Consider the following 12,258-nt stretch of genomic DNA (forward strand, 5'->3'; position numbering starts at 1 on the left):
ATAACTTCCTCTCGGCTAGCTTCAGTTACTGCGCAGCCCAGTGCCCAGTTCCACAGTCGACTATCCTCTCTCAAAGCCCCCACTCCCACCGCCACCCCCCACCCCCATAGACCGCAACATTCCTCTTCAAACAGCTACAGAACCACACAGCAAAGGAAGGACACACAACCCGTGTCAGATTGATCACAATTAGTCCCACAGACTCTGCTCTTCCCCTTCCTTTGTCGCTACAAATATTCCCTTCTCAAGAGGGTACCTGTACTTAGCCAATCCCGTTGTTGAAAGTTAGACTGAATCCGCTTCCTGTTCTTTTCATGGAAGCAAAATTTAGATCAAAATCATACCTCTCCCCTCAACCAACCCCACCACCAAAGTTAAAAAATAAATAATTTCCCCTTCTGTTCTTGACCATTCATTCAGCTTTAATTTGTATCCTCTGGCTACTGACTCTCCTGCCACTGCAAACACGTTTTCCCCAAACATTCACTCCATCAGAACTCCTCATGATTTTGAACACTTCCATTCAATCAGCATATGGCCCCTTCTATTCCGAGGCGAACAATCTCAGCTTCTCCATTCCCTTCACAAAGCTGAAATCCCTTGTTCCCGGTACCAGTCCAGACTCAAGGATTTGAATTCACAAATTCACCAACTTGATACAACAATCCCCTGCACAAATCTGTCTGATAGTAACCAACACCAGTCAGACTGCTGTTTGCTGTGTTACAAAAGAAAAACCCGAAGTAAAACATCAGGATCCACAACAGAAATTACACACAGGTTTCGCAGCTGGTGTTAAGTGGGTAGTTTTAGCGGTAGTGGTAGTGGCTGAACAGGTCTGTGGATGGTGAACTGGCTCACGACTGGCACAAGACTGGTGCTTTGTTTGAGGACAACCCCCAACTCTGCAATCTCCTCATGAACTGAAAGAAATGTTTCAGATTATTAAAGACAGGGTGGAGTCTCTGCGAATGCCCTCAGGATACGTGGAGCCTGAGACTCAGTGGAGGAAAAGGGTCGAATGATTTTTATTGGGCGAGGGTATTAAATATTAAGGACCGGAGGCAAGTACAGCGAGTCAGTTCAGTTGTGGCTTAACTGACTGGCTCCAAAATTTGAGAGAAGATTTGTAGCAGCTTGGGTTGTGGATGAGGTTGTGGACATGCTCGCCAAGCCGGCTTGGCTGCAAATGTTTTGTCACCCTGCTGGGTAACATCGTCAGTGCACCTCCAGCGAAGCATCGGAATTTTGTCCCGCTTTTTATTTACATGCTTTGGTTTGTTGGGGTATTTGGTACCACTTCCAGTCTGTCTCTCAGTGGTTTGTACACAGATCTAATTCAATATATTTATTGATGGAGTTCTGGTCGGAATACCAGGCCTCTAGGAATTCCTTGGTACATGTCGGTTTGGCTGGAGATATTATGGAGGTAAAAATCAAGAGAACTGCGGATGCTGTAAATTGGGAACAAAAACAAAGTTGCTGGAAAAGCTCAGCTGGTCTGGCAGCATCTGTGACAGAACAAACAGAGTTAACGTTTCGGGTCAGTTCTGAGGGAGGGTCACCAGACCCGAAACGTTAACTCTGTTTTCTCCTTCACAGATGCTGGAAGACCCGCTGAGCTTTTCCAGCTATTACGGATGTGTTGTATCAGTTCGATTCGTGTCCCTTGTTGTCCATGTGTAGTGAGACAAGTGAGAATTAGTCGTGTCTCTGGGGGCCTAGTTGCTGTCCATGTATCCGTATTGTCAATTTCCTTCCAGTTTGGCCTATGTAGCATTTCTCACAGTCAATGCATGGTATTTTGTATATTACCCCAGTTTTGCTGGTTTTGGGTATGGGATCCTTTACCCTCATCAGTAACTGTGGTTGTCGGTTTGTGGGCTACTCTGATACCTCGGGGTCTGAGTAGTCTTGTGGTCATCTCTGAATTGTCCTTGATCAGTGAGTCTGGTCATGTTGTGTCTTCCTGTTGTGGTCTGTCTCAGAGGTAATGGTAGATTGTGGTTTTAGAGTATATATTTCCTTTGGAGATTCCTGTTCTGCTTTGCATAGTTCCAGATTGTTCCAATATGGTGTGGCTCGTTTAAATAGTGTCCTGATGCAGCTCTGTTTGTGGGATGGATGCTAGTGTAATCGAGTATCTGGACCGTGTATGTGGTCTTTCTATATATACTATGACTGAGAGACCAACCTGATCAGCTGCAAGGATGGGTCACCCTCTCCCATTTTGAAGTTCTTGACTCTCGCCCCCACTCAGATCACATGAACAGCTCTTGCTCTCAGCCTCATGAGGTGCTGAGATTCATAAAATCCCTACGGTGTGGACGCATTGGCCATCGAGTTAACACCGCCCTGCCAAACAGCATCCCACCCAGATCCATCCACACCCCAGCCCCCAACACTATCTATGGAATCCTGAATTTCACGTGGCTAATCCACCCTAGCCTGCACATCTTTGGACTGTAGGATGAAACCAGAGCACCTGAAGTAAATCCACGCAGACACAGGGAGAGCGTGCACATTCCACACAGACAGTCACCCAAGGCTCGGAATCGAACCCAGTCCCTGGTGCTGTGAGGCTGCAGTGCTAACCACTGAGCTGCCCAGCGAGATTTAGTACCAGGTCTGTAGAACAGCAGCTGAATTTCTGGATTAATAATCTCACAAAAATACTATGAAGCTGCCACCCGCCCCGTGCGTCCTTAGTGCGACCCTCATCGTGACCCCCACTCTCACCTTGCGGATGAGGACGTTATCGCCCGCGGATGATTTCATCTCGACTTCAATTCTCTCCATCAGACCCTCCAACTGGTCCCGCACATCCCTGGCTCTCCTCATCGACCGGAACTGAATGAAATTCTCGTAACACCACTGCGTGGAATAGCCGCTTTCAACCCACTGCCGGGAGTTGGGGGGTGGGGGGGGGCATGATGAGAAAGGGTTAGGGTCAGGTTTATATGGCCCTCCATGTGGGGAGATGCACACACGGCCCCTCAACACGGGGAGGTCTGCACAACCCCTGAATGCAGGGGGTTTTACACGACTGCGCTACACTTTGGTGCGCAGATTTAGTACCCGGTGTTCCTTCTCACCTGTGTGTAGACATTGAGCAGAACCAAATGATCCCCTCCGGGTAGGAAGAAGTTCATGCGAGCATTGTCCGCATGCACTACCTTGTCTTTGGGCCGATAGAAAATAGCGTTGTTGACTGACAGCATGGCTGCGATGGTTAGGATTTCCTCTGAGCATTGATACCTGTGGAGGCAGAGTGGTGATTAGTACATGGGGTCTCCTCCAAACCCCATAACCGCACATTCAAACCATAAGCTAAGTGGGAAGCTTGAGCTGTTCGTTTTTGTTTGATGCTCCCGAGAGCCCTGTCTTCCTCCAACAATTCTGTATGGAAGACGAGCCGAAACTGTGGGGCATGAGTTATTTTGAATCGTTATGACTTGGTTAAACAAGCCAGGAATAAAATTATACTCTGTTTAACAGTGGTGAGTTGTAAAACACTTTCTTTGAGAAGTTCAGAACAGGTTTAAGATTTTATGGCTATTTTTAATGGACAAAGCAAGTGTAAATTCAGAATAACAGATGTCAAAATGTTCAGGGTAAAAAGCTTTCACATAAAGATGCAGCTATGTTTTAAAATGGTTTATCCGCCTTTAAAAAAACCAACAGGTCTGTTAAAGAACAAAAGTACCAGCGTCGTCTTCTGAAAAGAACTTCAGTGAATTTGTGTCAGACCTAAATAGCTATTGTGGAGTCATACATGGTTCTTTTAGTTCAAAGACACTGATGAGTTTGAATTTTCCAGAATAGTTAAATGTCTCTGTTGGGGTGTTTGGAATGAGATGTAGTCTCTCAGGGATGGCCCGACATTCTCTCAAGCAGACAAACAAGTTCTTCTGCGAGTGTCACATTATCTTGGTAGAGGTCAAGTAAACTAAGAGAATCAAGCTATCATCGCGGGGACCTGGAGACAGTAAGGACTGCAGATGTCAATAAATGTGGAGCTGGAAAAGTACATCCAGTCAGACAGCATCTGAGGAGCAGGAAAGTCAATGGTTCAGGCCAAAACCCTTTGACAGAACTGGGACGGGGAGCCCAGAATAAATTTTGGAGGGGGGAGGGGGGAGGTTGGTGGGATGGAGTGAGGTGGATGAAGGTAGGGGTTTATTGCAGTTGTTGGTGGGAGGGATAGAGCAGATAGGCGAGTCGTGGGATTGCTTCAAGATGTGGTTGAAAGGCTTCAGGGCAGAGGGAGTACGTTGGCTGGGTGGGGGGGGCTTGCAGTGACAGAGACTCGCTGAACTGTTTTTGGAGGTGGGGGGGGGATTTTCATCACGATGGACATCCTTAGAAAAGACTATGTGGGGAGGACGTGGCTGTTTCCTAATTTGTTCCTTGAAATGACAGTCCTTCAGTAAAATGTCTATCACTTTTAAAGAAACAATCAGAAATTGGCTACACTCTACCAACCAACCTGAGACTGACATGGTGTCAATGCCTTGGCAAAGCAAGTAGAGTTCAGGATATCTCTGATCATGGGAAGGCTAGCAAGGGTTAATATCCTTAGTAACTTTTGATGGTTTGGAGCACAGCAAAGACGGCCAGAGACAGGAGGAGAAGGTCAATCAACAGAGTAAAGCAACCTGTGCCCGGTTGATAACCACCGATTTTATTCAGTATCATTCACTTTGAGAAACCTCATAACACATCCATATCCAAATTGAGCCCCGTAAATAATCAGGACTAGTAAGACTGGTCCACTCAACTTAATTTATAACTGTAACTGACTCGGGTCTTACGACTGGAGTGAAGCCTACAATCTCACTGCACACACTGTGAGAACAGCTGGTGAATGAAGGTAGAATAATACATGAGAACACACAAAACTAACTAGTGCGTCCATCACTGGTGTGTGCAACGCGTACCAATAAGAAAAGTCACGCTGCAGGAGGCCTGTCAAGGGTTTTTTGGCAGCGCCTCCAAAATCCCTGACCCCTACTACGGGGCATATTACAGTACTGCTGCCTCCAAGAGATACACCTTCGTGCCTTGGGACCATATCTGCCATTCCCTCATTGCTGCCGGATTGAAACCTCAGCACTCCCTTCCTAAAAGCACAGTGGGTGTACCTACATCACAGTGGTTCAAGAAGCTAGGTAACCCGTTCTGTTGAAACGGAGAGTCTAGATAATCTATAAATACTAGATTTGCCAGCAACATCCACACCCCATGGACAATCAGAAAATCATCTACAATACAGAAGTAATGGGTTCTCTGGTGGGGAAGTGGGGAGGGGTCGAAACAGGATTGGCGGGTAGTGAGCGACCGTCATTGAGCTAAATTTGAGATAGTCAGCACCAGTTAGGACCAGCATAAAAACAGGATTGTAAAAACTGCAAATTTCAATAGAACGAGGGAGGAATTAAGATAAGCTGACCGGAACAATCCCAATTAGGAAATAAAAGGAAACATAAAAATTGAAAGGGGCACAAATAACACACAGCAGTTGGCCCAAATGGCTTGTTTCTGTGCTGTAAATTCTTTACCTTCTCAAAACTGAGAGTAATAGCTCCTTACATGTGTCTATTAAGAAAATCAGCATACAAGCAGTCCTCAAAATAGAGTTCCAGACAGATGCAGGCCTTTCAGCCCACCATGTCTATACTGACCAACAAATACCAAACTGCACTAATCCCAGTGCACATCCTACAAATTTACCACCCCCTTGATGAAAAAGATCTCTGCCGAACCATTTACCTCTCCCCTTAGACTTGGGCTTTCTGGTCTTTTACATGGCCTGCTTGTGTGTGTGTGTGTGTGTGTGTGTGTGTGTGTGTGTGTGTGTGTGTGTGTGTGTGTGTGTGTGTGTGTGTGTGTGTGGGGGGGGGGGGGGGGGGGGGAAGAGACAGTAAGGAATGATGGATAAACAGACCAAATGAACACAAAAGGCAGTTGGTCAAGTAACTAAAGGGTTAAAGGATGGGAAATTTAGTGAACCAGCTTGAAAAGCTGGAGATTGCCCCAGTGGGGTGGGGGTGAAAGAGGACAGGGAGAACTCAAAAGGGGACCAGGAGTGATGGTAAACACATCCCTTTCCACAGTGAAATAAATTTTATGGGAAGAATGAATCTCTAGAACTAAGTTTTTGAATCAACAGAAGTTCAGCACGTTTAAAGTCAGAACTTCAGCAACGCACCAGTCAGACCAAACATGGAAGTGACATTACCTGTTCTGGCTATCACTCACCTCTCGGAGGCTAGGATCATTTTGGACAGCATGGGATCAACAGGGAGCTCAGCCATCCTGCGACCGAGCTAAAATAAACACAAGAGATAAAGGATGTCAGGGAAGCACGACGCACTGAAACACTGCCAGGGTTGGAATCAAGAGGACAGGAGAGGACCACATTCAGAGCAGGGCATGCTGCATTGAGGATCTGGGAGGTGGGCGAGCTGAGGCGACCTGGGGACTTGTATGAAGTGATGCAACCTGTCAGATCCACTGAACTCTTAGGACAGCACCAGGAGCTGACACAAATCTGGAAGCTGCAGTAAGCCGACACCAAGCTTGGGATTTTGAACAAAAAGATAACCTTTCCGATATATACAAGTAACAATTTCCATCGCTGCGCTCTCAAGAGGTGTTGCTATGTGGCCCTTTCCTCGACCCTCTGCCCCAATCACCTCCTGCCTTCCTTTTAAGATGCAAGGAGAGGGCACAGCTGAAGGAAATGAGATGTTCTTCAGAACAGCCAGTCAGGGGAAGGAAATGGTGCAATTAAGTCGCGACTTGCTGAAGGATGCAGAGGAAGGGGAAGTAGGGGAGGTTCAGAACTGCAGCATCAGGAGGAAGAGATCCCATTAATCCAAGCCATTGCACCGCAGACCCCCTCCCCCCACCCACCCCAGCCCCAGCACCCTGGCTTACCTTGGTGAGCTCTCCAAGATGGTTGAGAGCCCCCAGGGCATACAGCTGCTCCAAGGCCAGTACTAGGGTCTCATGAGGAGGGGGGTCCATGAAATCAAAGTGGATCAAATCGTTGATTCCTGTAAGGAGCAGAGTGTGACATTAAATGGAGGGTCCCTGTCGCTGGCGTCCTATCACAGGCAAAGAAACAAACAGTACCCAAAGGACAACCATGCTGGAGTGCTGCAGTGTTTCCAGAGGAGACACTAAATTAAGGTCATGCTGGGAATAGGTTCTAGATCAGACCCCCTAAAAATATTTTAAGGTGATGGCCTAGATCTTAACTTTCTCTTAATTCAAAGGCAAACGTAGAGTGCCTGTTCCAGATGCAATGCAGCTGGTCAAACTACTCCACATTAAGCAAAACACAATTTATTGAAACACCATAGTGTTTAAATACAACCAAAGAGAGAGGAATTTAGAATAACTTAACTCTATTGGAAAACTTAACTGAATATTAGATACGGTAACTATTACTAATTAACTGTTCCACTTTCGTAACATCCCATAAACACACCTCTTGGCAAAAAGGGAAAGTCCAGACACAGATTCTCATTTGAAGTTCTCCAATCCTGAAGGAATTGATGACGGAAAAACATCAAGACAAAATTCAGAGAGAGTAGCAGCCAGGAGACATTCACTGAAGCTTCCAACTCTGTTGAGCCCCAACAACTTCTGATAGTATTGAAGAAACGAAAACCCAGCAATCTGGATCTCTGACAGCTGGCCACACCCATTCAGGCTGGTAAACCCAAGCTCTTCACATTACCCCAGACTGCTTGGCACCTCTGCTTTACAAACTCTCTTCAAAAACAAATGGGGCAAAATAATCTTTAAAGCCACAGCATCGTCACAATAGATTCCAGGCCAATTGATGAAGTAGAAACCAAAACATACATCATATCTTTGCATCGCGAATTTATTGCCGTGCTCAGTCTTACCCTTCAGTCCACAATGAACTCTCCAGTTATGTGTGCTTAGCCAATTAAAATCTACCATTTCTTTATCTCAGTCTTCAGTAAAGACATTGATAAACCTTAACAGTAATTGGCCAGACCTTCACAATATTTGCCCTCTCAATGTTCATGACACTATTGAAGGACATGTACTCGCTACTGCCCTCGTCAGTATTTACTCATCAACCAACGATACTAAAACTAGAATTCACCCCACTGAACATTAGATCTTACAGTGTACAAATTAAACCATCAGAGTTAGAACAGTGACTGCAGCAGTTCAAGACCACTCCAGTCAGTTGTAAAGCGCCTGGACGCATCTTGAGGTTCTCAAAGATCGTGCAGAAAAATAAGCCTATTTCCTTACCCAAGCTCTTCAGCAGCAGCACCACATTGCCCAGGTTTGTTCGCTGTATTTCTGGGACCGACGTTTCCTCCATTTCGTGCTTGAAGGCCCAGGCGGTGTAGAGACGGAAGCATTTCCCTGCTGCCACGCGGCCAGCCCTGCCGGCTCGTTGGTTAGCTGAAGCCTGCAGTCACAAAGAGGCAGGGGCCGAAAGTGTTAGCGCAACAAGGATTTTCGTGACCAGCTGGTGAATGGGCATTACTGCTTCAGGCCACCACTCACGATTCCTCCACAACTTAGTTCCATTACCAGGAACATCAGGGACAGAGCTAAGGAGCGTTAAAGATAACTGCTGCACAGCGGTTGTTCTCTCTACACCTCACATATCACTTTATTCCACTCTGTGAACATCAACTTGCCTTCCCTCTGACTGGCATAATGTCTGTTGATGCTAGCTCTCGGCTCAGTGTGAGCTCCCCTTCTAATACCTCCCTACCTTCCCCCTGATTGAGAAGCTTGTGTTCCATCCTTAACCACACCAGGGGAATGACATCTTTATCGTCAAAGCATCTTTTCCTTTGCTGTGTCGTCATTGTGGTGGTGTCAGACAAAACAGCAAGCAATTTGTGTACAGAAAACCCATGCAAACAGCACTAAAAATCTCGACTAAGGGGTAAATATTGTCCAGGACAATAGGGCAGAAAGATGACCTTGGCTGATTGTTTCATGCAGCACCAGAGGTGTTGTTCTGCAGATCAGTGGTTAACGGAAGCCGTCATCTATGTTCTCGGTGGATGTAAACTATCACAGTGATTTTTTTTGTTTGAAGACAAACTGGGGAAAGTGTCTAGTGTCTTGGGCCAATGCTTACTCCTCACCGATGTCATAAAACCAGTTACCTAGTGACAGTCACAATGCAGTTGGCGGAAGCATGCTGTGTCCAGATTAGACTGACCGGCCCTGGGGAGAGTTGCTGAACAAAGAGACCTTGGGGTGCAGGTTCATAGTTCCTTGAAGGTGGAGCCACAGGTAGACAGGGTAGTGAAAAAGATATTTGGTACGCTTGCCTTTATTGGTCAGTGTAGTGAGTACAGGAGTCGGGAGGTCATGTGCAGCTGTAAGGGCGGTGGTTAGGCCACTTTTGGAATACTGTGCTCAATTCTGATTTCCCCACATTAGGAAAGATGGTCTTAAATTTGAAAGGGTGCAGAAAACACTTACAAGCATGTTTCCAGGTTTGAGCTACTGGGAGAGGCTGAATAGGCTGGGCTTATTTTCCCTGCAGTGTTGCAAGTGAGGGGTGACCTTCTCAAGGTTTATAAAATCATGAGGGGCATGGATAGGGTGAAGTGTCAAGGTCTTTCCCCCAGGGTAGGGGAGTCCAAAACCAGAGGGCACAGGTTTAAGGTGAGAGGGGAAAGATTTAAAAGGGACCTAAGGGGCGACATTTTCACGCAGAGGGTGATACATGTATTGAACGAGCTTCCAGAGGAAGTGGTGATACAATTACAACATTTAAAAGGCATCTGGATGGGTACACGAACAGAAGGTTTTCAAGGGATAAGGGCCAAATGCTGGCAAATGGGACTAAATTAATTTAGGACAGCTGGTCAGCATGGACCAGAGTTGGACTGAAGTGTCTGTTCCGTGCTGTACAACTGCATGACTCCAGACTTTGCATAGTATTGGTCTTCTTATTTAAAGTGGTGTTGGAAGCAGTTCAAATCTTTATGAGATTTTACGAAAGGGCAGGCTGTCTTGAGAAGGAAGGTTGGACAGGCTAGATTTGTATCTGCTGGAGTTTAGGAAGAGTAAGAGGCAACTTGATTAAAATGTCAAGGCTTCTCAGGGTCTTATATAAGGGGCACGCGGACAAGATGTTTTGTCTTGTGGGCGATTATAGAACTAGGGAACAATTTAAAAATAAGGGGTCACCCATTCAGGACCGTGACAAGGAGGCACACTATCTCTCAGAGGGTGGTGAGTACTCGGAACTCTCTTCCTCAAAAGAAGCAGAGCCTTGGAAGATTTTGAGAGCAGGATCAGATCGATTTTTCTCAAGCAAGGAGTGAAAATTTATGCGGGGGTGGGGGAGAGTGCGGATTTGAGGTTACAATCGGACCAAGCCATGATCTCGTCGAACCTGTGGGGCAGGCTCGAGAGGGTGAGTGGCCTCCTCTTCTTGATTTGGATGTAAACCTAAAACTTTAAAAAAAAAGGCAGCATTGGAGGTGAAGCTAGATTTGTAACATTTTCAAGGTGCTACATGAATACAAGTATCTTAAATCACCCCTGTTTTCAGATCTGCATCTTCCCCGCCACCACCGCAGGCTTCTAACCCAGGAGCCGCACCCCACCACGTCCCCTCAACCTCACACACCGGGTGAAGGCACCCACCTTGGAGCAGGGCGTGACGATGAGAGACTCCATGCCTGTGCGTGCATTGTAACTCTTCTGCTTGCAGAAACCGGGATCGATCACGTAGATGATCCCGTCGATCGTCAGGGAGGTCTCCGCGATGTTGGTGGCGACAACGACCTTCGGTGTGGAATGGGGAAGAGGAGGAGAGAGACTGAATTAACAGGGCAATGCTGTGACTTGCAAAGTGGTTGCACATTCGGGGGTGGGGGGGGGGGGAGAGATTAGGGAGCGAGGGTTCAGAGGGCAAATGTCCTCAGGGGCAGCCTCGCCAAATCCTGGGAGTTGCAGGCACCCTGGGCTTGCTGCTAAACTTGCTCTTCCTCGTTCTCAGGTTTTTGCACGTTTGCTATCAATTAACAAGGGAAATCTTTGCAGATTGATAGGAGTAGCCAATCCCAAAGTCTCAGCTCTCCTGCACTTGTACCCTGATTACCTAAGGCTGCTTAAAGGATAAAACTATCTGGGCTTCAAGGGCTGGAGTGTTAGCTTGCTTAGCAAGGGCCCTAGGCTGAATATCCTGCTCCATATCAAGTAGTTCTTCATTTACAAGCTGATCTGTTACTATCAAATTTTACCGAAAAAGCAGCAAACAACCCCAAAAAATAGACTTACAAAGCCCAGCCATAAAACACAATCCAGGAAGTGTGAAGGAATACTCATCACTTTGCTTGGATGAGTGCAGCTCCAACAACAGTCGTGAAGTTCAAGACCTTTTCTTAGCAAGCCATCTAAGATTCAATCTCTCCACCACATGCAGTGGCAGCAGTAAGACGTATAGCAGTAGCTAACAGAGTCTCCTCTGAAAACACCTTCCCAACCTGCAAATTCAGTAGGACAAGGGGAGCAGATGCGTGGGAACGTCACCATCTGCAAGCCACTCACCATCCTGAGATGGAAATATATTATCATTCTTTCACTGCCACAGGATTGAAACCTAGAACTGCCCCCTCTCACATCTGTGTAGGTGAACCTACACCACATGGACTGCATTGGTTCAAGGAGGCAGCTCATCTGCACCATCTCCTGAGCAACGAGGGGCAGGCAATAAAGGCTCAGCCAGCAAAGCAAACATTCTCTGAAATCACTTTAGGTCAAATGATTTGCGACTCCTGGCCACACGCGCTTTTCGTCCATCAGTTTCAGCACACCCTTCCTCATTGCTGATAACTCAGTCAGTGCACTCACACCCCAGTCAATAGGTTGTAGATTCATGTCCCACACAACACAGGCTTGAGCAGATGATTGAGGCTGACGACCAGACTTTAAAACCCAAGGTCCATCTTTCCATTCTTTTGAAGGACAGCAAGGTGATACCCCACCCCATATTTCCCCTTCAATCTATGTCACTACTGCAGGTTATCTGATTGTCATTACGTTGCTGCTTATGGGAGCCCACTGTGCATTAGTTAGCTGCAGCACTTCCCAACTTTGCTACGATAATTGCGCTGCAGTGAAGTACTTAACTGGCTGCAAATGGGTGCTACCTAAATGGATAAAAATAAAGCGTGGGTGCTGGAGATCTGAAACAAACTCTGAAAACGCTGGAGGAACTGA

The 12,258-nt window shown here is 46.6% G+C and overlaps 1 protein-coding gene across 3 annotated transcripts in view; it reads right to left on the bottom strand.

Moving 5' to 3' along the window:
- The window catches only part of dhx16 (DEAH (Asp-Glu-Ala-His) box polypeptide 16), a 35,175-nt gene that overhangs the window by 3,929 nt on the left and 18,988 nt on the right, over nucleotides 1–12,258 (bottom strand). For all 3 annotated transcript variants that reach the window (XM_059639412.1, XM_048520119.2, XM_048520118.2), the window contains 6 exons: nucleotides 10,681–10,821; nucleotides 8,305–8,467; nucleotides 6,943–7,061; nucleotides 6,262–6,329; nucleotides 3,096–3,258; nucleotides 2,740–2,901 (listed from right to left, as the gene is read on the bottom strand). In XM_059639412.1, the coding sequence (XP_059495395.1) occupies nucleotides 2,740–2,901; nucleotides 3,096–3,258; nucleotides 6,262–6,329; nucleotides 6,943–7,061; nucleotides 8,305–8,467; nucleotides 10,681–10,821 (816 nt within the window). The remainder of the gene's footprint in view (nucleotides 1–2,739; nucleotides 2,902–3,095; nucleotides 3,259–6,261; nucleotides 6,330–6,942; nucleotides 7,062–8,304; nucleotides 8,468–10,680; nucleotides 10,822–12,258) is intronic.

Source organism: Stegostoma tigrinum, chromosome 34 (assembly GCF_030684315.1).
Source record: "Stegostoma tigrinum isolate sSteTig4 chromosome 34, sSteTig4.hap1, whole genome shotgun sequence".
NCBI classification, from domain to species: Eukaryota; Metazoa; Chordata; class Chondrichthyes; order Orectolobiformes; family Stegostomatidae; genus Stegostoma; species Stegostoma tigrinum.